General features: G+C 44.9%; 1 protein-coding gene across 1 annotated transcript in view; it reads left to right on the top strand.

Annotated features, from left to right (window-relative positions):
* Window positions 1-25,000, top strand: part of veph1 (ventricular zone expressed PH domain-containing 1) — a gene marked incomplete at both ends in the record, with an annotated part of 136,069 nt that overhangs the window by 97,665 nt on the left and 13,404 nt on the right. Inside the window, one exon of the mRNA XM_084445846.1 lies at window positions 4,236-4,353. Coding sequence (XP_084301972.1) covers window positions 4,236-4,353 — 118 coding nt within the window. The remainder of the gene's footprint in view (window positions 1-4,235; window positions 4,354-25,000) is intronic.

Genomic DNA, 25,000 nt, shown 5'->3' with positions numbered 1-25,000 from the left:
TGTGCTTGCTGAAAGCAATCATTCAACTTTTTCACCGTTTAAACTTAATTCACTTCAGCTTTACATGCTGAGGAGTGCTATGGCTTTTTATGTTCATAGCCTTGTCTTGAAATTCAAAGCTAGACCCCTTAGCATATACTGGGAACCTTGACCGCATATTTGCGTGAGAACCCGGTGGATGTCTTTGGGAGATACTCTTTCAGTTATTTCTTGCTCTACAGACTCCATTCAAAGCTTGAAATATTCAGAACGACAAGCTTAGTACGGCTTTAGACTCATGTTGATACAATTTTCTACTTTTTGCTATTCATAGCTATTCAACTTAAAGCATTGTATGGTCGAGAAATCGGAGATTTAATTTCAATCCCGACCTTTTCACCTAGACACTACATTCAAACTTTGAAACATGCACAATGACAAGCTTATTGATTATACGCGTACTTAGATAAATGTATACTTTTCAAGCTTTATACTCATTTATATACCATTCTTTTAAAAAATATATTGTTGATTTACATGCATTAATAGTACTATTATGCCTGCTTTCACACAGCAAACACACATTTTCTTCAGGAAATGTACCTTTTCTAGTTTACATCGAGATTCTGTCACCTAAAAGATTTGGTCGTTCAAAAAGATGATGTTTGGGAAGGCATTGGTGGGGTAGTAGACTTGGGATTTCCATTGGTCAATATGACCACTCTCGTCATCAGAAGATGACACAGAGTCTGTGCTGATGGTATCACTGCACATGTGAGAAAGAGAGCCATATTTGGTCAATGCCGGATTCAGAGTCAACAGTTTTGTAGTTGACGTTGTCAAGGCCTTCGCTGTGCTTTTTTACCCGTAGCCGTCTCCATCTTCTGTTAGATGTCATCTCAGTCTGTTTTCCACCAAAGCACATGAAACAACAGAGGAGAGAGCACATACCCGCAGGGTGTTTCTCTGCTAGCTTTCTCTTCACTGTCCAAAACTGGACTGATAGGTTCCCTTCCTAACAGTGGAATTGGAACGGTTTGCATGACTACTGTTAACCTTCTATGCTGCTTTGTTTTATCCCCAAATCAACCTTTATTTTTGGACTTTGCACGTGTTGGATAAATGATAAAGACACATGTAACTTTGCATGTCTTGTTCAACACACACACACACACACACACTTATTGTATCCAGAGAGATTGATTTACAAAATAGCGACCCTTCAGCTATCAAACGAGGGGTTCGGGTTTGAACAGAAATATATCTAGTTCTGTTGATAGAGTGGGTGATGCGAGAATACTGTAGGTAGGTCACAGCTCACATAAATGATGGAGGTAGCTAAGAAATGAGGGGGTCTCCAGTGGACAGAGTAGGTGGGTGTTTAAGCTCATGAATGGTTTTGGGTGAAGTGTACCTGGGCCCATACAGAACTAAGACGACTGGTCCCGACATGATGAACTGTGTTATATTGTTTGAACCAGGCCAGGGTTGATCTTTGACATACATGTCATCCGTTAAGAAGTAGCTTTTAAAATGTTGGGTTCATCTGAAGTGTAAAGTGAAGCAGAGCCCCCTTTGTGCGACAGGGGTCTCCCAGGGCGTGTAGTGGGGGTCTGGGTTTCCACTGCTCTCCCTGGCCTCCCTAGCACTTTATCATGGCATCACATCACATCACACACACACTGAGGTATCAGAACAGAACAGGGGAAATAGATGGTAATGGCTCCAGCAGTCTCTGGCGGACTGACACAACATCTGGACAGAGAGACAAACCTGGGGCCGCACGTGTGCACGCACGCACGCACACACACAAGCACACACTATCTCCTCTCCCTCTCCCCTGCCTCTCTAAATCTGTTGTTGAGTTGGAGAGAGAATGTTTTCTACTGTACTGAAGCGGTATCAATCAATCATCTAGTAGTGCTAGTGCACAATGCCCATGGACTGACTATCTATCTATCTATCATCAGTGACTATTATGAAAACATTACTCACAACACCAGGGGCAGAAAAATCTGTTAGAATTCACCATTCAAAGCTGCCATCCTAGGGAGAAACGCATATCAAACAGCGTGCGATTTGCTGGGTGGGGGGAGGGGATTTCCATGTCTGCTTTTGATTGCCCCCTCTCTGATCATTTTTATCACTGGGGGGGATGGGTTTTATCCCTCATTCTGGGCATTATGTTCATTCTAGAATTGAATACAGTGATTTTTCAAAATCTCCCACAGATGGCGCAAATCCTTCAAAATAAAAGCTCCGTCACGCTTTCCCGGCAGAATCCGACTGCCCTTTGCGTGAATGTGCGTTCTCAGTCAGTGCAGCTTATTTTCAGGTAGCCTAGTTGGATCTGCGCTCTAGACAACACAAATGTAGGTTATAGGCCTACAGTTTCTACCACTCAGCAAAGACCAGAATACCACAAGAGGAGCAACTTCTTACAAAAAAGCGACCACATATTTTAGATTAAGGGTATTAGATAGAGTGATCAAACCATCGCCACAGATAGCCATATTTGGCATTCCAGAGGATGGCAAAAACAATTTGTCAGCAAAGCAAGCTAATGTAATCTCTTTCACCTCTCTACTAGCCCGCCGTTCAATACTTCTTCTATGGAAGAATCCATTACCCCCATCTCAAAATTCATGGTTGTGTGATACTATGTTTTCTCTAGAGCTGGAAAAGATTAAATATTCCATGCAAGGTTCAACGGATACATTTTTCAACCATTGGCAACCCCTGATCACTTATGTTAGGAATCTGGATTCTCTGCCCCCGGAGTGAACAACTTGCTATGTCCCAGGATACACTGTTTCCCATTCAAATAGTTGTATTTCTTCTATACTCCCCATTTTTTTTACTTTTATTTATTTTTTCTTTACATTGATGCACCCCATTCACCACGACGACTACTACCATTACTGTCTTTTCTGTCCTCATTGTATACCGATATGCACTTCTTTTTGGTGGTAGTATTGTCAGGATATTTGCTTGACTTAGGATAAGGAGCTCCACAGGTTCGGTTGGGAGGGTAGGAGGGAGAGGGGGTTATTGTGAAAATATTGTATTTCATTATAATGTGTTGTGATTTTTCAAATTGTCAATTAAATGTGTTTACAAAAAAAAAAAGATTAAGAACAGCAATGCCTCAGAACGGCATTGTGATAACGAGTAATGTAGCCTGCCTACACTATAACATCCACGACTTTGAGAGCACTTAGAATAGGCTAAATAATAGTTTACATGTAGCCTGTGTATTGTAGGCTATTATCCCCCCATATGTTATTGTGGTTAGTCTAGTGTAGTGGTAGGTAGCATATAGGGAGTTAGGTGCTTTTTAACTCACTCCACTTTGCTCCACAGACGCACATAGTCCTTTATCCACAGACACTCAGTATACCCACTTCTTATCCACCTCTGATGGAAAAACGGTTGATTTCAGAATATTATATGATATTATATTATATTATATTAGGCCTGTAGTGACGGGTAGTTCAGACCTCTCAATCTGAAGGGATGATAGAGTAATGATCAGTAGGAGGTGTCAATCAGTGCAAATCCAATTCAGATGAGGGAGAGTGAGGCACTAGTAAAGGCCATATGGTGCACTCTGGAGGAACAGGAAGGAAAAATACTATTAATAAAAGCACTGAAAAGTGTATGCACACAGCCAACACATCATTTTATGAAACGTGTTTTTTAATGTCCTAAAAATATATTTTTAACCCCCCCTCCCATACCCAAATTGCCCAGCAATGGGACAAATAAATATTTGGAACTTGATATTTTGAACTTGAACCCTTTTTTTTTCACAAATCACACCCTGAAATCATATTCTGTTCATTAGATAATGTTATTTTGACCTTACTTTATTCCTACAGTAAGATAGAATGCTAATGGCAGGTTATCGCCGCTAGCTAGCTAACTAGCTGGTAGCATTGTAAGCCGGCTGGTAATCCGCCTCTTGGTATCATGGATCTTGGGTTGACCGTAGCACTGCACAGGGTCACCCGTCAAGAACCGCTGATCCAAACAGGTGACCCTGCCCGTTCAGGGGTGCAGAGGAACACAGCGGCCGAATGTCAGCTGCTACACTGGCCTGATGTCAAGATAACCGTGGACATACAGTATGTACGGTCGCCAGTCGTCCAGTTCTGTCATTGCAGAGATTAGCTTGTGGAGCAGCTTGTGAATGTTAATCATTAAAGTGGTGGACATTTGTATGATTCTCTTTCTCTCTCTCTCTGTCTTTACAGGACTTGGACAGTCTTCAGGTCCATCTAGAGGAGGTGCGTTTCTTTGACCTGTTTGGCTACAGTGAGGAGGAGGGTGGCTGGCTGTGCTTCATGTGCAACAACCCGGAGAAGGCTACAGGTACACACACACACACGCATGCACACGCACGTACGCATACACGCACACACACACACACACACACACACACACACACACACACACACACACACACACACACACACTGCTCTCAGATCAGTCTTATAGACACATGCATGTTTTGAGTATGCACCAGAGATAGGCACAAGAGAGGAGGTGCATCCTGATAATCTAAAGTGGTTTCTCTCCATCATCCACTGTGATTGGAGGGATGAGGAAGCCTTCTGACCCTGAAGGCGTAGTTCTGCTGAATTTCCTGTCACTTTGAAAACGTCAGTTTGGAAACTCAGGGGAGGTTTTTAGCCCTTTTCTCAGAACAGGAAAAAAGGAGAACTCAATTTAAGATGAGTAACTGCCGGATATCGTTTCTTGGCCACTCATTACCAGAACAACTCAGTCATCACCGAGGGTACCGTCAGTTTGTTTCGGTCCAGTCCACCCCGCTCATTAAAGCTATTACTCCACGTGCACTCCCCCCTCCCCTTATGCCTCCTTCCCCAAAGCAGCGTGCCCCCTATGACTCACTACTGATTACCAGGCATGTTTATGAACGAACCCCTTACAGTGACCAGGCCTCTTTTAAAAAGTAAATGTTCCTTAGACTGCCCTGGATAGATGTGACATATAGGCTCCGATCACAGTGCTGCAGTTTGACAAAGTCAAATGGTCAAATACTATTGGCAACAGGGCACAATGGTAAAATGCTGGTGTTGTTGGAGTATCCAGAAGTCAGTGGAGGTGCAGCCATTATAGGGATGGAATTTGAATGAAGCAGCGAAAATCCTTTCCCAGGCCAGTCAGTGTGCCACAGTACAGATAGTCAGGCTAGGTGTAAGAATGGATGAGTTGGAGAGGAGAATAAGCATTTTCAGGCGACTAAATGCTCTCTTCAACTGGCTGTTGACAGCAAACTATTAAATGAATGCTATCTCTGGGAAGAGAGGGTAATGCATGGGATAATCTCCTGTACCACTGAAGTTGCACACTCCCACACGTAATGGTGCCAATCTATGTGAATCACAAGGGTTTCCGCTCCATAAATGTTCAGGTGGTTTGCGACGGGTTACATCACATCTCATGTCTATGCAAATTACCCTGGCTCAGCACAATTCATTCCTGTTTGTTCTCTTCAGGCACTACTGTCTTCCAGAGTCAAGCTCTGGATGGGTGGCTTACCTGTATATGAGACAATAGGGAGGGAAAGTAATCTCATCATCCCCCTAGCGGTAGTGTTCCTAATGCCGAGAGAATGAATGGGATTTCTCGTAGCACATTTTCTGAAAAATTATATATCGGTCTACATGGAAAAGTTAGTAGAATGCATTAAGTATGATATACCTGGAGACAAACTTTACTGATTCTGGTGATCGTAGTTAATTTTCAATCACAATCCGAATTATGTATATATTTTTTGTAACGAGGTGGTAAAGAACTACATACGGCATGCATGACGTAATTTTGTGCGCCTCTGCGAGCTTGCTGACTCTACCAGCTAACATCTAACAATCAATCAATAAATCAATCAAAGCTTTATTTGTATAGCACATTTCATACCCAGAGGCAACACAATGCGCTTTACAGAGAACAAGGGAGGTGGGCATACGACCCACCCCTACATATTCCAGAGGGAAGCAAAAAAACAGTAATCACCCGGGGGCCAGATAAGTGAGCTGTAAAAATTCTTCCCTGACCCCTCTCAACAAGGCGATCGAGCAAGCTCCTGGAGTATGTTTGTATACCGGCTAAGAACATGTATAAAGCAATCCATTACATTAAATTACATTTTCAGAGTGAGAGAGGCTAAAAAACATCATAGGAGAGACATGGCAAATACTGGTGTGTGTTTGCCATGGCCCAGGCCTAAAGCCGGAAGTGGGTGCATCATACATGGCCCTCTCCCCTGAGAAAGCATCAATCACGCTCTTGAATGTCAAGACATCTATTGAGGTTTTCATTAAGTAACATTTTCATGAGTTTGATTTGAGTTTTGATGAGAGCTCTTTTGCATGCCAGAGGTTTAATTTCACAGTGCCCAATGTGAACGTTCTCAGGAATGCTTTTTTTTGTTGCTTTATTGTCCTGCACCTCAGGTGAAAAAATAGTTCCTTAGTCCCGGTTCATATTCTGTGATAGCAAGAACGGAGAGGCATTGCCTCCTGACATTCCCATGAACAGCTCCAACTGCTTTGAGGCAAACTTCCTCGATCCTAACAAATGCTAGCCTTGTCAAGGTCAAGGTCAACTTTATTTATATAGCACATTTGCACCAAAGTGCTTTACAATATAAAGAATAGACAAATACAAGATACAATATAAAGTGCAAGTCAACATTCAATACAATAAACGAACACAACACGACTAGGGATGTATGGCCTAACAAGCCTCAAAAGCCAATGAAAACAACTGTGACTTGAAAACCTCTAGGGTCTGGGTGGACCTAATTTGCAGTGGCAGACTGTTCCACAGCTTGGGTGCCACTACCTCAAAATATCAGTCACCTTTTATCTTTAGCCTAGACCCTGGGACATCTTACAGTAGTTCATTACATGACCTCAGTGCTCTAGCTGGGGTGCGAACATGGAGGAGTTCAGCTAGGTACTGAGGGGCCAGGCCATTCAAAGCCTTGAACATCCAAGTCATTAGGAGAGAGGTAGGGCTTTACTTTGATCAGGAGCCTCAGCTGGAAAAAGGAACCTTTGACTACAGAGCCAATTTGTCTGTCAAATTTAAAACCACTATCAAAAGTGACAAGTGAGGTGACAAAAGTGACACCGAGGCTTTTGATAAAAGAGCAATGTTTTGCTGCAAGAGGTCCTAAAACACCAACAGTGTCCTTTAGACAGTGCCCAAACACAGTCACCTCTGTCTTATCATCATTTAGATGGAGAAAATTGTGATCCATCCAAATCTTAACGTCGCTAAGACCACGTAGCAGAGGTTCGAGAGGGAATCCTTGCACTTAACTTTTAAAGGAAGGTAGATTTGGACATCATCAGCATAGCAATGAAAAGAGACTTTATGCTTACGTAAAATTTAATCCAGGGGCAGCATATAGAAAATAATAGAGGGCCTAAAATGGAGCCTTGGGGAACACCACAGGTAAGAGGGGCCCCTTTTGAGGAGAATTCACCCAGATGGACAGAAAAACTCCTATCAGTTTCAAATCATTCTGAGCCTGTATTGTTGTTACTGTTTACCTTGTTGTCCCTGTACCTTGTCCCTGTTATTTTAATTTTGTCTTGTTGGCCCCTAACCAGCGGCGGAGCTAATGGTTCATTGCAGGGGGGCGGGACCTTGTAGTGGGCCCCTATATGACTGTACTGAGTCTAATTTACGTGGCAAATGCAGACAGATAATGTGTGTTATTTCAATTCAACAAAATGGACAGTGCCATGGATTTATCGGTAAAGAGTGAACAACTGATATTAAACAAAACAACTGCTGATATACTCTAGCCTACTTCAGCTCCATGGTCAGAGCCATGGATTTACCGGTAAAGAGCGAACTCCTGATAGCCTACTAAACGAAACAACGGCTGATATACAGTAGCCTACTTAAGCGTCAGCGCAAGGGACTTTACCAATTCAACAATCTAGAAGTGCTAGGAATGTGTGACTGACTATAGCCTACCAACACAAATTAAGGAGACACAGCGTTCAACAGATTTTGATACAGATTTAAAAATTAATGAATATGAAACAACTCAACTTACCAATGATGTCCAGAGTAACTTCTGAGCTTCTAGCAATTCTGATTTCAGCAATCCATTGTCCATTTTTTAAAAGGAGGCTAGGTGTTTTAAATCTCGGCACGACAGTAAAATCTCTCCTCAGAGTGACGGGGGCCCTTGCTAAGGTGGTACTAAGACGGGCGGAATCTACAATACCAACAGGTAAACAGGGCCCTGCGCTTGTGGCACTTGGCTGTCAAGAACCCCCTTGTCAATGGTGGGCCCCAATGAATAGTGGGCCCCTGGCCCCACCCTGGCTCCGCTGTTGCCCCTAACGTGTGATTGCTGAATGCCTTTGGAACAGGTCACACTTGAAAATGAGTCCTTGGGACTCAATATGTTTTACCTGTATAAATAAAGGCTAAATAAAAAAATTTGATAATCTGAGCGAACGGATAGTCATTCATCCACAGTTCAGAACATGCCTTGGGGTGTTTGCTCCTCAAGGAGGCAATGGAGTCCAGGATGCTAGTGCAAATGGAGTTAAAAAGAGCAACAAGCTCCTCCACATTAAAAGCACCAAACCTGTTCACACTAGAAAGTGTGAAAACTCATTAAAAGCTGTTGAAGTCATTTAAAGCTGTTGAAAACTGCAGCGAGGTGTCAGTGTGAGATCAGGATGGTTCACATTCAGTTTCTCTCACATTCAGTACTAGGTTAGTTTATATGTTTTCTATTTACAAGAGCAGTATTTTAATTGTATTGTGTATTCTATATTTTGAGAGTTTCACTCTTTTATCATTTGTACACGAGTCAATAAACAACTAGTTGCTTCGAAGGAAAATCTTTAGTCGGGGACAGCCTTAGTAGAGACAGAACCAGAGACCAGGCTCTAACGGTAGAGACAGAACAGTAGAAACCAGGCTCTGACAGTAGAGATGAAAGACACAACAGTAGAATCCAGGCTCTGACAGTAGAGATGAAAGGCAGAACAGTAGAAACGAGGTTTCATCTGTAGAAGGGGAGAGAGGGAACAGTGAGCCACTGACAGTAGAGATGATTGACAGAACTAGCTCCATCCACCTCAGAGGTTTTACATCGGAAATATTCTAGAGAGATTTATATGAAAAGAGGCTGGGTTTATAGACCTGGTCCCTATAACCCCGTCATGTGGGGGTGGTTAACTAACAGTTACCTAACAATTGTTAAGTGCTGCCCTTGTAAAAGGAGAGAGATAAAGAGAAACAGATAGAGGGAAAGGGAGAAAGAGAATGTGAGTCGTGGTAATAGATGGGTGTAGATCACAGGAACATGCAGTTTTCTGTGTGAGGGGGTTTAACAAGACACTACCAGATATATCCCAGAAAGCCTTAGCGCCTCAGGGAGGAGGTTGTTTACCAACAATCGGAAACCAGGAAGATGGTTAAAGACTTGAACTTAAAAGACTTAGGAATCAGGGACTGTTGAAAACAAAGTGAACAGTGTTTCTCATCTTGATCTAATGAAGTTAGATCTCATGAAACCAAACCCATGTTTTGATGCAGTGGCCAAGACAATACATTACTTTTAGAACATACAATCTCATCTTAAGTCTTTCCATCTGCCTTGTAAACTCCAGTTTTAGAACATTCAATGTTTCAAATAAGCATACGAAACAATGCAATTCTTATTTAAGCAATTGACCACGAGAGGCAGTAGTTTACACAGGATTTTACAACAGCTACGGGGTGTTGTTGGACCTAAAACTCCCATAGCTGTTGTAAAATCCCATGTAACCCACTGCCTTCTACGGTTACTACATATATTCACAAAAAACGTACCTAGTAGTAACATTCAATCATATTTACCGATCATTCTTACTATTTTAGTATTTACATAATCTTCCGCGAAGGCTTTAGTTCTGAATTAAATGATTGCCAGGCAACAGAGCCTATTTGGGTAGGCCTTGTTCACATAAGCCTACTGTATATACTGTAGGCATAATTTGGGTGGTTCACGTTTATTTGAACATTTCCAGCTATGGTGCAGTTATTAAAACAGTTCTCCAGAGCAGTCATTTTTGCTGGTAGGGGTGTGGAAGTGTTGGAGTCAGACTGAAGAGTGTGTTTTTGTAATAGGATACCTACAGTAGGTAAACACGGGTGTAATTAATAAAAAGGCGAGGTTGCTGCGAGTGGTCACTGAGATTGACGGCGCATTAATACTACTTATTATGTGGTCGCAGCCGTGGGTTACAGAGCATTTTACAACGGCTGCTAGCCAATCAGAATCAAGTATCCAAACTCTTTGTTGTAGAATCATTATTATATCATTGTAAAGCAGCATCATCATGTTCTGTTTTTACTTGGCTTTAGGTTTTGTCCCAGATGACTTGCTCCATGATTGAGACATCAACTCTCAGTAACCTCTCTCTGAGTATGATGAAATCGATTTTCAGTGGACTGTATCAGGCAGTTTATCCCGTTCTCAATGGGGGATTCAACCTTTGAACCTTCCCATCAGTGACCATTACTTACGAGAGCACTGACCCATACAGAAACACAGGCCTCAGCCAAGCCTGAGTGTTTACTTACTGTACGGAGTGTTGAATATGGAGAGTTCAGAATCTGGGTTGATTTGAAACATCTTGTTACGATGTGAACTAGTGGTCAAACACATGCCTTAGAAACTCTTAGAAGAAAGGTGATACCTGAATCAGAATTAGAATTTGTTAATTCGGATCGTGGTGCATAACATTGAGAGAACATTGGACAGGGTGCAAGGATGAGACAGGACAGTGCAAAGACAGAAAATTGCAAAGACAGGACAAGTACAAATGCTAGTGCAAATAAGGAGAAGCTAAGAAAAAGAACATTATACAAAAAGTACTGCAGTCAGTGTATGAGTATGCAGAGTGTAGTGTGTAAGTGAGTGTGTGTATGTGTATATGTGTGTGCGGCGTGATGGCAGTGCGGTGCGTCCTATTCAGTACATTCAGGTCATGTGCAAGTGTCTATCGACGGTGTCTCTCAGTGGTGGCGGGGTCTGTGGTGGGGCGGGGGATGGTGGGGCCAGAGGGACACAAGCCTTGTTGAAGAGGCTGGTGGCCATAAAAGGTCCTTTGCTTTCACCAAACACAGGCTCTAGATACACCCATTTTGCCAACATACTAGTATGGTTCTCCCAGGAACCAAAATGGGTTCTCAAGTTGATTTTCCATATGGTTCTTCTAAAGGGACAAGCGAAGAACCCTTTTAAAACCATTTTCTGTTACAGTGTAGATATGGGCAGATATGGGCAGGATGTGCTTGTTCCAGTCCAGTAGTGAAGTAATGAAGTACTTTAATTACAGTAGGTAATCATGTCACCAATCAGTAGCTCAGATTAGAGGAATCAGTTGTTTTGGAACAGGCGATGTAGGATTTATTAAAGGAAAGGAAAAGTATATTCCCATCAAAACTCACTGCAAGAAATTTTAGCTCATATTCAAAAAGTCAGGTTGAGAAGGAGGGTCACCCCACAGTGTTTGTCTGATTCTACTGCGGTCAGTGTTTGGTCATCACCTTGTCTTCTTTTCCAACACCACACCCCTCTGCTCCTCTCCCTGCTGCCATCACTGGCCATTGCAGTTCCTGTTCCCAGTGCATGACGGATCTCTCCCAGGATACACTTGTGCACACACACACATGCACACACACACGTCAGACCACCCCTACTATACAGAGCACAGGCCAACTAAAAGCCCCTGGTGCCCCCCCTGGTTGGTGCATACCAATGCAATCAGGGCGGATGAATGACCAACAGTGAGCAGAAATCCAGAGTGGAGGAGTGATTATCATTCAGAGCAATCTGTTCCCCTGTTCCCATAAGAACCATATGCGTGGGCTACGGTATGGTATGCTGTGTGTGTGTGTGTGTGTGTGTGTGTGTGTGTGTGTGTGTGTGTGTGTGTGTGTGTGTGTTTGTGTGTGTGTGTGTTTGTGCAACTGCTGTAAAGAGTGTGTAGTAGTAGTCATGCTTTGAAAGAGGTCGCAAAAGCAGTGTTTTGGAATGTAGCACAGATTTCGTTTTTTTGTAGATTACATTGCAGCAGTGTGTGTGTGTGTGTGTGTGTGTGTGTGTGAGTGTCCATGTGTGTGTTTGCATACCCTCATGTGCACATGTTTGTGTGTGTGTCTATCCCTTGGTCCAGGCTAAACACTGGAGTTTGCGTGAAACAGACAACAAATAATGCCAAAATAGAACACTGTTAAAGGGATATTCTGGAATTTTTTAACTAGGGCCTCATTTTCGACTTACCTATGATGTTTTTGACTGATGAAGATAATTTTCAGTTAATTCCATGCTATAGATAGCTTTGGGTCTCTAGCAGTTTAGGAGTTTAGAACTATGGAAATATGACTATGACTTGGTATAATTTATGATTATACCGGGTTTATCACAACTATGAAGGAAAATTGATTTAATACATTAATCAACTCGTATATGGGGCACCACCCTGTTCTCTACAGGGAAACAGATAACCTTTATTAATAGTCTAATTTATCAATCTCATCTGACCGAGGAGGTCTTGACTCAAGCAAGTGACCTAGAGACCAGTTGATGACGCTACAACGACTTGATCAAAGCGTTTAAAATTTATTGAAGTATACTAATCAATTATCAAGATAATATGAAAACACACAACTCAAAAATAAATAGAAACACAAATGTGCCAGTATGGAAACAAAGCAGAAAGGAAATTAATGATATCATAAGATTGCAGCCTAAATCCTAATTCTCTAAGCTCAAAACAGCATAGTATCAAAGACCACATCAAACGATAGCGTTAGGCATATGACCTTATGGTTGTGTGGCACGCTGGCTCGCGCGGCTGTGCAGCTTTCATTGGAGTCTCGAAGACCCACGTGACCAGCGTTGTTGGATTTGGTGCAGGGCGTCGCACGCCGGCTCTTTCGTCGATGCAGCTTCGCGGTTAGGTTGTTTGGTGAACGTTGGGAGACTCAGAGTTCAGACTTGGCGCTTAGAGTTTTTAGAGTACAGAGTCTATTTCGGCGCTGTTTGGTGTACAGCCAACGAAAATGGTTCAGAATTACGTTGCAAAGGTCTCACTGCTCTCCTCCCACTCTTGCAGAGAGGATGGATCCTAGAACAGCTGTGGATAACTATATCAGCAGATACTCACAATCTCTATGAACTAACAATCATATCCAAAATCTGCTCACAATTAAACCTTCTGGCAGCCATTTGGCGTTTTTCCAACTCAATAATCTACTATCTATAAATCTATAAATATTATACTGTGCTTACTGTAACTGTACAAAATCATTGTTGTGATTGGTCATAAATTGCGCAGGCGTGATTTATTTGCAGGCTGCTCTTGCTCAGAGCGGTCACGGTGTCTGAGCTGTAAATATGACGCTACTATCTAGTCAGATTGGCCGAGTGAGTGCTCTGTGTCATAGAGAAGATGAGGAGACTTACCCTCAGCTCTGGTGAAGTCGGTTGTAACGTGAACCACGGAATGCGCAGGGCTTTGTCATCTCATCATCATCATCATCATCATCATCATCTTCATCCGCTTATCCAGGGTCGGGTCGCGGAGGCAGCAGCTCCAGCAGGGGGCCCCAGACATCCCTTTCCCTAGCAGCATCAACCAGCTCTGCCTGGGGAATCTTTAGCCGCTCACAGGCCAGTGCGGAGATGTAGTCCCGCCACCTAGTCCTGGGTCTACCCCGCGGCCTCCTCCCAGCCGGACACGCCTGGAACACCTCCCTAGGGAGGCGCCCAGGAGGCATCCTCACTAGATGCCCGAACCACCTCAACTGGCTCCTTTCGACGCAAAGGAGCAGCGGCTCTACTCCGAGTCTCTCCCGGATGACTGAACTTCTCACCCGATCTCTCAGGGAGACCCCAGCCACCCTCCGGAGAAAACTCATTTCGGCCGCTTGTATCCGTGATCTCGTTCTTTCGGTCATGACCCATCCTTCATGACCATAGGTGAGGGTGGGGACGAAGATAGACCGGTAGATCGAGAGCTTTGCCTTTTGGCTCAGCTCTCTTTTCGTCACAACAGTGCGGTAAAGCGACTGCAGAACCGCACCAGCTGCTCCACTTCTCCGGCCAAACTCCCTCTCCATGGTTCCCTCACTCGTGAACAAGACCCCCAGATACTTGAACTCCTTCACTTGGGGTAAGGACTCATTTCCTACTCGGAGCGGACAGGCCACCGGTTTCCTGCTGAGAACCATGGCCTCAGATTTAGAAGTGCTTATTCTCATCCCAGCCGCTTCACACTCAGTTGCGAACCTATCCAGAGAGTGCTGGAGGTCGCAGGCAGCTGATACCATCAGGACCACATCATCTGCAAAAAGCAGTGACGTGATCCCCAGCTCACCGAACTGCAAACCCTCCTCCCCCCGGCTACGCCTCGATATCCTGTCCATGAAAATCACAAACAGGATTGGTGACAAAGCGCAGCCCTGGCGGAGGCCAACACCCACCGGAAAGGAAGACGACTTACTGCCGAGGACCCGGACACAGCTCTCGCTCTGGGTGTACAGGGATTGGATGGCCCTAAGTAGGGACCCCCTCACCCCATACTCCCGCATAACCCTCCACAAGACCTCTCGAGGGACCCGGTCGTAAGCCTTCTCCAAGTCCACAAAACACATGTAGACAGGTTGGGCAAACTCCCAAGCCCCCTCCAAGATCCTTGCGAGAGTGAAGAGCTGGTCGGTAGTTCCACGACCAGGACGAAATCCGCATTGTTCCTCTTCGATCTGAGGTTCGACTATCGGCCGGACCCTCCTTTCCAGCACCTTGGAGTAAACTTTCCCTGGGAGGCTGAGTAATGTGATGCCTCTATAATTCGCACACACCCTCTGGTCCCCTTTTTTGAATATGGGGACCACCACCCCAGTCTGCCACTCCTTCGGCACTGACCCAGACTTCCACGCAATGTTACAGAGGCGTGTCAACCAAGACAGCCCCTCTACACCCAGCGCCTTCAGCATTTCTGGACGGATCTCATCAGTCCCTGGGGCTCTGCCACTGTGGAGTTGTTTGACTACCTCAGTGACCTCCTCCAAGGACATTGACGACCCCCCATCATCTTCCGGCTCTGCCTCGTTCGTAGAGGGTGGATTAGTCGGGTTCAGGAGTTCCTCAAAGTGCTCCTTCCAACGCTCAACAACCTCCTCAGTTGAGGTCAGCAGTGTCCCCTCCTTGCTGTATACAGCTTGGATGGTCCCCCGCTTTCCCTTCCTGAGGTGTCTGATGGTCTTCCAGAAACACTTTGGTGCCGACCGAAAGTCCTTCTCCATGGTTTCTCCGAACTCCTCCCACACCCGCTGCTTTGCCTTGGTCACGGCCGAAGCCGCAGCCCTCCGGGCCAGTCGATACCCTGCAACTGTTTCTGGGGTCTCCCGGGCTAACATATCCCGGAAGGCCTCCTTCTTCAGTCGGACGGCTTCCCTCACCACCGCTGTCCACCACGGTGTCCGAGGGTTACCGCCCCTTGAGGTACCTATGGCCCTCAGGCCACAGCTCCCAGCCGCAGCTTCAGCAATGGAGGCTTTGAACACCGACCACTCATGCTCGATGTCCCCAACCTCCACAGGGATGCCTGAGAAGCTCTGCCGGAGGTGGCAATTGAAATCTCTCCGGACAGGCTCTTCCTCCAGACGTTCCCAGTTCACCCTCACTACACGCTTGGGTTTTCCAGGTCTGTCCAGAAGTTTCCCCCGCCATCGAAACCAGCTCACAACCAGATGGTGATCAGTGGACAGCTCTGCCCCTCTCTTTACCCGAGTGTCCAAAACGCATGGCCTCAGATCAGATGATACGATAACGAAATCGATCATCGACCTTCGGCCTAAGGTGTTCTGATGCCAGGTGTACTTGTGGGCATCCTTGTGTTCGAACATGGTGTTTGTTATGGACAAACCGTGACTAGCACAGAAGTCCAACAACAAAACACCACTCGGGTTCAGATCGTGGTGGCCATGCCTCCCAATCACGCCCCTCCAAGTTTCTCCATCATTGCCTACGTGCGCATTGAAGTCCCCCAGTAGGACACTGGAGTCCCCTGCAGGAGCCCCCAAAAGGACTCCACTCAGGGTCTGCAGGAAGGCTGAGTACTCTGAACTGCTGTTCGGTGCATAAGCACAAACCACAGTCAGAGTCCCCCCCCCCCACAGTCCTAAGGCGCAGGGAGGCGACCCTCTCGTCCACTGGGGTGAACTCCAGCACAGAGGCGCTCAGCTGGGGGCTAGCTAGTATAGCCACACCTGCCTTACGCCTCATACCGTGAGCAACTCCGGAGAAGAACAGGGTCCAACCCCTATCCAGGAGTTTGGTTCCGGCGCCGGTGCTGTGCGTGGAGGTTAGCCCCACCAGGTGTAATTGGTATCGCTCCACCTCCCTCACAAGCTCCGGCTCCTTCCCCCCCAGCGAGGTCACGTTCCATGTCCCCAGAGCCAGCCTTTGCCGCCCGGGTCCGGTCCGTAGGTGCCCCCCGCCTTCACCGCCACCTAGTTGGCAGCGCACCCGACCCCGACAATTCCTCCCGCGGGTGGTGGGTCCACGGGACGATGGAGGAGGAGATGGTGCTTCCACGTTGCTTATTCGGGCTGGGCCCGGCCGGGCTCCGTGGTAAGCCCGGCCACCAGGCGCTCGCATGCGGGCCCTCCATCTGGGCCTGGCTCCAGACGAGGGCCCCGGGCTTCCTCCGGGCCGGGTCTCTCTTCCTTTTAGTTGTTCTTTCATCAGGATTTTACCTGTAACCCCAGGTAGGGGGGCTAGGGGGTACTACCACTTGCCCAAGGTGGACCCCCAGACTAGTGGAGGGAAGGAGGCGTCTTACTTCTCCATTCTAGTTTTGCAACTAGCCACTGCCGCATTTGTCATCTCAATCATTCCCAAATGACCAGGAAAAGTCGCTAGATTTGTTGAGATTATTTTATTGTACGTGGGATGTCTTATTTGTACAAACACGACCAAAAACTCAACTTTAGATGGTATCTTGCAATCAAACTCTCAGCTATGGGCTGTCCTTTTCGAGTAGTTGTATATCTACAGGGATAGACGAAGTACTGCACCAGGCAAAGCAAATAACCTATCCGCATAGTTAACAATTTTGTGGTTGGACGAAAATACGGAAGTCGGCCACACACATGGATAAACCTCCACTGGGGTGAACTCCAGCACAGAGGCGCTCAGCTGGGGGCTAGCTAGTATAGCCACACCTGCCTTACGCCTCATACCGTGAGCAACTCCGGAGAAGAACAGGGTCCAACCCCTATCCAGGAGTTTGGTTCCGGCGCCGGTGCTGTGCGTGGAGGTTAGCCCCACCAGGTGTAATTGGTATCGCTCCACCTCCCTCACAAGCTCCGGCTCCTTCCCCCCCAGCGAGGTCACGTTCCATGTCCCCAGAGCCAGCCTTTGCCGCCCGGGTCCGGTCCGTAGGTGCCCCCCGCCTTCACCGCCACCTAGTTGGCAGCGCACCCGACCCCGACAATTCCTCCCGCGGGTGGTGGGTCCACGGGACGATGGAGGAGGAGATGGTGCTTCCACGTTGCTTATTCGGGCTGGGCCCGGCCGGGCTCCGTGGTAAGCCCGGCCACCAGGCGCTCGCATGCGGGCCCTCCATCTGGGCCTGGCTCCAGACGAGGGCCCCGGGCTTCCTCCGGGCCGGGTCTCTCTTCCTTTTAGTTGTTCTTTCATCAGGATTTTACCTGTAACCCCAGGTAGGGGGGCTAGGGGGTACTACCACTTGCCCAAGGTGGACCCCCAGACTAGTGGAGGGAAGGAGGCGTCTTACTTCTCCATTCTAGTTTTGCAACTAGCCACTGCCGCATTTGTCATCTCAATCATTCCCAAATGACCAGGAAAAGTCGCTAGATTTGTTGAGATTATTTTATTGTACGTGGGATGTCTTATTTGTACAAACACGACCAAAAACTCAACTTTAGATGGTATCTTGCAATCAAACTCTCAGCTATGGGCTGTCCTTTTCGAGTAGTTGTATATCTACAGGGATAGACGAAGTACTGCACCAGGCAAAGCAAATAACCTATCCGCATAGTTAACAATTTTGTGGTTGGACGAAAATACGGAAGTCGGCCACACACATGGATAAACCGAAGCTTGCCAGATAGTGCAATTTGTCTACTTTTACAGGTAAAAAACGCTTGTCTCTAGGTCAAACTATTTCAGAATAATGCCGTGTATATAAGAGGAAACTCGTAATGAGATTTTCTCAAATATATTGCATTAGAAGATGGTGTCATACTGAATCGAGACCGAAGTTATACATGTCTGCCATCTAGTGGGGGCGGGAAAATCGAGGTTTCAGAGTGTAAATATCACAAAATGTCTGTTTAACTCGTCGCACAGCTGCGACTTTGGTGCCAAGAGAGTTAATCACACCCACATGTTGGATTCACAGTTTTAATACTGCTCTGAGCCCGTTCGATCCCCAGCTCCTGTTTATTCACTGGTATGCTCTACATTATAGAATAAACAATTGTACTTGGAGAATAACTCAGTTTCATGATTGAAATAGCAGTTTCTATGCATTTTGACCTCAGTACATTGGTGTTCTGGAATTTAGACGTTGCTCATTCATTTGACCCAGGGTGCGCTAGAATGTTGGGAGAGAGAAGGTGAAGCGGACAAGGCTTCTCGTAAATCGTCACACTCCAGTCCTTCGTTAAGGGGGAGACTCCTCAGTCTCTCAGGACGCCAGGATCTGTTGACACAAGCCCTCTAGAACAAAGGTGAGAGTAATCTCACCTTCTTAGTGGTTTCACTCGGAGGGGAGGATCAGTGTAAAACATCTTATCTTGGGTCCATCCGGCTCTGCCTCACTGGAGACCGGGCCTGTGTAATGTCTGTTTTGACTGTGCATGGCCCCTACGCTACAGGTCGTTCCAATTTCCACTGGTGGCTAATGCTAGTGCAACACAATGAAGTCACGTTAGCCTGTCCAAAAAACACCCCCAAACACTCAAAGCGCACCCAAAGACAAATTGAATATAAGATATGTAAAGTGTCTCGGGATTCTTTTGTGTCTATTTACCATCCGTTTGGAATTCAAACTATCGTGTAATCCATTCTGGTTTGGGGACCTATATTTCAGTCGCTGGTGCTCGCACTTTGTTGACATTGACAAGTGCTGGCTCCAGGCTGGTTCTAGACCAGGGTCTCAAACTCAAATTGGCTTGGGGCCACTGCTGGTATCGTCAACTAATAGGAGGGCCACTTCAATGTCAACTTCAATTACTACTAACTGTAAGAAAGTGCAATATTTCTGAAAAAGGTTATTTTTCATTTCCATAACTAGACTCACAAGTCAGTCTCTAAATGTTGCAAGGCTATTCCATAACTAACATTTTCATCATACAAATTCAAACCGGTTTCTATACATTTTAATATATTTTAACTGTGCAAATCTTTTTTCCTGACTTTTATTTTATCTTGGAATAGCCTACATTTCTACTTTATTCTAATTTAGCTGCAAAATGCATCACTACTGTAAGCCTGTCCTGGACCTGTACTTGCATTTATTAAAGTTTGTTTCCATTTCTTGCCAGACACTTGAATACATTTGTAGGCTACTATTCTATTTCTTGCAAGACACTACTTGAATAGTCTACTGTACATTTGTAGGCTACTATTCTATTTCTTGCCAGACACTTATCTTGAAAGACTGCTGAGACGTTAAATGGCCCGCGGGCCGGGAGTTTGAGATCCCTGTTCTAGACGGATCTAACTGAGTGTTACTCCGCGTTCCAACTCACAGACAGAAATATTAGTTCCACAAACCAGAACGGATTACACAATAGTTTGAATTCCAAATGGATGGTAAATAGACACAAAATAATCCCAGAGAGACTTGACTCATATTTAATTGTTTTTGGGTGCGCTTTGGGTGTTTGGGGGTGTTTTTTGGACAGGCTAACATGACTTCATTGTGTTGCACTAGCATTAGCCACCAGTGGAAATTCGAACCACCCAAAGGTCTCTTCAGCTCTACAGCTCTCTGAAGATGATCTTCATCAGTCAAAAACATCAATGATAAGTCGAAAATGAGGCCCTTGTTCAAAAATTCCAGAATATCCCTTTAAGTCAAGTTCAACCTCCTCTCTGTGTTCCAGACATCACCCTTGGTAACCTGACCCTTGACCTTTCACTGTCACTGAGAGGTCACTTGTCTCAGTTGAAGGGAAGGACCCTGGACTTGGGAACCCCCCCCCCCCCTCACACTGTTGAGATTGTAGTAGATTGGTATCAGTCTGAAGCTAAAATCATGACTCAGGTGATGAGCATGTTGTGGAATTGTCATAATTATGTTGAAACCATAACCGGGATATTTGATGATTCCAGAGGGAGTACAGAATGTGAGCTCTGTTTTACGATGCTAACAGGGGCCACTGGTTTATTGACCCAAGTGACCAATCGCGTGCCTGTCTACACCCACATATCACACCTCACCCCTGCTCCTTAAAAGCGATCAGACAGGAAACTCTCTCTCTCTTGTTCTCTTGTAACCCTCAACTGCCAGGGTCCGTGTCTCTCCAAGTAACACGTGACCCAGGATCCAAGCTTTGTGCCGGCTGATAAGATCAGCCTGTATCCACACTGGACTGCTACCTAAGATCTGAGTCGACACAGGGGCTTAGGAAAATACTCTTCAACGATCCACCTCTGGTGAGAGCAGAGGTTTTGAAGGAGATTTGCAACTTGTGAACTCTGAAACTGAACTTTCAATTCCGCGAACCTCAACTTCGCGCAGCAACACTATACCATCACTGTTTCAATGGGAGCGCAGGCGCGTTGCCCCTTCATCAAACCGAGCGACCACCACGTCACGTGCCTCCTCCATGCTTCGAGCCAGACAACACCGCCCGGACAACGCGCGATCACACACCTACTAAGGTTGTACCCAACAGTCGCCTGTGATTGTGGTGTGAGATGCCAAAGTGTTGTTTAAGCTTAGAAGACTTAGGATAGGCTGTGATAACCCATTACATCATTCTTTTCATTTCTGCTGTGTTTTCATATTGCCACGTGTTTTTCCATCTGTTATTTGAATTGTGTTATAATATTATTTTGATAATTGATTAGTATAATTCCAATAAACATTATTCACTTTTGACCACGTCCGAGCGCCATCACATTATCTTAAGTCACTTGATTGAGTCAAACACTCCGCCTACAGAATGAGATTGTTGAATAAATTAGACTATTGATAAAGGTTATCTGTTTCTCTGTACACAGTGGTGCCCCATACGAGTTTGATTTAATGCCTTAAATCCATTTTCCTTCATATTTGTGATAACCGCGGTATAATCATAATTATACTAGTCATAGTCATAACTCTAACCCGAGAACACGCTACAAGATGTATCCTGACTATATGTCTGTACCTCTATAGAATTGCATGTACTGTTTCTACATAGCTCAATGTGTTTTCTGTCAACAGTTTTCATGAGCCAAGACATTTTTGTTTTTTGAAAAATGCTGACGGTGCATTAACGGGCAGCCCCATATAAAGAAAAACGGCCAAGCAAAACGGTAGTAAAACCTGTGTGTGGATCCAGTTAAGGAAGAGGAATTCTTTTCCAACTCTTAATGGCATTGGAGCGAGAATTCCCAGGAATGTTTTCCACTCTCGAGGGGGGGTGGGGTGGGGGGGGGGGGTCTTTATGACTTAACACGTTACGTTGTGTTAAACCCCTGGCATGTCTTTGAAGTGAGGAGTTATAGGTGGAGGTGTGTGTGTGTGTGTGTGTGTGTGTGTGTGTTTGTGTGTGTGCACATGACTCCCTCTCTGCACCCCTCTACTCCTCTCATTCCCCCTTTCCTCTCTCTTCCCTCCCTCACCTCTCTTTCATTCTCCTGTCACCCCTAACCCAACCGCCGTTGTATTTACCCCTTCACTGCTCAACCTCTTGCCCGTCTCGCTCTCTTTCTCTCTCTCTCTCTCTCTCTCTCTCTCTCTCTCTCTCTCTCTCTCTCTCTCTCTCTCCCACTCTCTCCTTCCTGATGTATGGTTGAATTCTCTTCGTCTGGGTTGGAAACCTCAGGCCTGTCTCCCATTACACATCAGTCAGTGTTGAGCAGACCGGCGGAGCTGTAGCTGACCACAGCGGTGACTGGACCCTCCAGCCGTCACATTTCAATCAGGCTTATTACCGGACACTTGGAACGTCGACAGGCTGTTGTCAGAACGCTGCTCTGTTTCCCTTGTTTCAACCCACACACACATACACACACACTTCCCGTACACAATGGAGAACAGTCCCAGGTTAGCCAATACGATGGAATGCTCCCAGGGAAGTTTCCTTCCTGGGACGCTTCTTGGAAAGTACACCGGTGTGTGTGTGTGTGTGTGTGTGTGTGTGTGTGTGTGTGTGTGTGTGTGTGTGTGTGTGTGTGTGTGTGTGTGTGTGTGTGTGTGTGCGTGCGTGCGTGTGTGTGTATAATGTAACATGGGGTGTGCTGCAGTCCCAGCCAAGCCCATTGGATATGGCTGTAGTTAACGGACTACAAGCCCCACATGCTCTTTACCCAAACAACAACCCTCTCCCACCCTAGTGAAAGTGTCTGCTTTCCATTTAAAGACCCAAGTGTGTTTGTGTGTGTGTGTGTGTGTGTGTGTGTGTGTGTGTGTGTGTGTGTGTGTGTGTGTGTGTGTTTCGGAAAAACAGTATTTTTAAGTTAAGAGAAACGGTTGTTCCTGATGAACGTTGAGTTCTACTTTTTGTTTTCATGGTTATGAAATTCTGTCACTCTGCTACCACTGCAGGAACCAGCTGGTTCACACACACCGGGCAAGGCTTGGGACCCTGCAGGCTTCGGGACCCTGGGGAACATCCCTGGCCTGGCTTACGGTGGACCAGACGTTTTCCAGGTGCTGTGTGGAAATAGGCCGTTGTAGGACGGCAGCAGTACAGTACCTACCTAGCATATTGATTTATGTTCCCAACAAGTTTATTTTTACTCCCAAGAAGGAGGAGAAGTGAAGGATGACTGTGTTCAGTCCATTCCCATGTCTTCAAACAGAGACGAAAATGGCCCGCAGGGTGTAGGAAATTTACAGACTGTAAGACTGGAGCACATTGGAGCTCACCTAGTAAATCAGCGTGAAGATGCAGCCAAATATGTCCAGAATATGTTTTTTTCCATAAATAATAGTCTAAGAGCCATGTTCACAAAGAACACAAAGGTGGCTGTCCAGTGATGTGGGCCCCATTTCATTTGAAACGAACCAGACTCCCATATAAAATCAAAACACACACACACACATTAGCAATGTAAGCGATTATATACTTACAGTAGTAGCAAGGTCCAAATTCTTAATGTTTTAATCAAACTGATGTCTTAGATTCACCAGTTTTTGTGAGTCATTAATTGAATACAATTTAAACAACCACACACATGCAGTATAAACACCCACAAGGACACAGACATGCAGGGCAAGTACTGCCCAACAGAGTCAACAGGAATGGAACGTATTCTGGGAGATATTTTTGATAACTAACGTACGTTAGTTACTTAAGAAAAATGCAGGGGCGGAAAGCACTGTCGAGCTAGTGAGATGCATGGAGGACAACCTACACTCTCTACTGTAGAGAGAGATGCTTCTGCATATGGGCTCCCTTTAGAATGTATAGTCATCACTATCACCTTGGAACTCCTGGACCCACCACACACAAAGACACACCACACACCAAGGTTATAATAGTTAACGAAAACTAACTAAAAAACGAAAACTAGGTGTGAAAAAACATTTTAGTTAACTGAAATAAAAATAAAAACTAGACTTTACAAAAAAACGATAACTAACTAAAACTGTATTGTGTGTTTACAAAACTAACTAAAATAAACTAAAATTATTGAGAAAATGTCCTTAGTTTTAGTCTTTTTCATTTCATACATAAGCCTAGTATTTTGGGTGGATATGAAATCTATCCTCCATTTTTTTTAGCTGTGTCCCTGCACAGAAGTAACCTGACGTGCGCCAGATGGTTTGTTTCACATGGAGTGAAACAACGTGAGCTTGTGAGATCAGGATGGTCTCACGAGACTAGCTCAGAAGAAAAAAAAACTAAAACTAATACTGAAACTAATAAAAACTAAACTAAAACTAAGCATTTTCAAAAAAATAAAAACTAAACTAAACTAGCAAACCTGCTTTAAAACTAATCAAAACTAAACTGAAATTGAAAACAAAAAGTTAAAACGATATAAAAATAAAAACTAATGAAAAAAGCAAAACTATTATAACCTTGCCACACACACAGACCAAGGTTATAATAGTTTTGCTTTTTTCATTAGTTTTTATTTTTATATCGTTTTAAATCGTTTTGTTTTCAATTTCAGTTTAGTTTTGATTAGTTTTAAAGCAGGTTTGCTAGTTTCGTTTTGTTTTAATTTTTTGAAAATGCTTAGTTTTAGTTTCGTTTTTATTAGTTTCAGTATTAGTTTTAGTTTTTTATTCTTCTGTGCTAGCCTTGTGAGACCATCCTGATCTCGTGAGCTCACGTTGTTTCACTCTGTGTGAAACAAACCATCTGGACCACGTCAGGTTACTCCTGCGCAGGGGCATAGCTAAAGAACATGGAGGATAGATTTCATATCCACCCAAAATACTAGGCTTATGTATGAAATCAAAAAGACTAAAACTAAGGACATTTTCTCAATAATTGTAGTTTATTTTAGTTAGTTTTGTAAACACACAATACAGTTTTAGTTAGTTATCGTTTTTTAGTCTAGTTTATATTTTTATTTCAGTTAACTAAAATGTTTTTTCACACCTAGTTTTAGTTTTTTAGTTAGTTTTCGTTAACTATAATAACCTTGACACAGACACACCACACAGACAGACACACCACACACACAGACCCACCACACACACAGACCCACCACACACACACAGACCCACCACACACACAGACACACCACACACAC

This window comes from Borostomias antarcticus, assembly GCF_949987555.1.
Source record: "Borostomias antarcticus genome assembly, chromosome: 1".
Classification (NCBI taxonomy): Eukaryota; Metazoa; Chordata; class Actinopteri; order Stomiiformes; family Stomiidae; genus Borostomias; species Borostomias antarcticus.
This window is presented reverse-complemented; position numbering and strand designations above follow the sequence as displayed.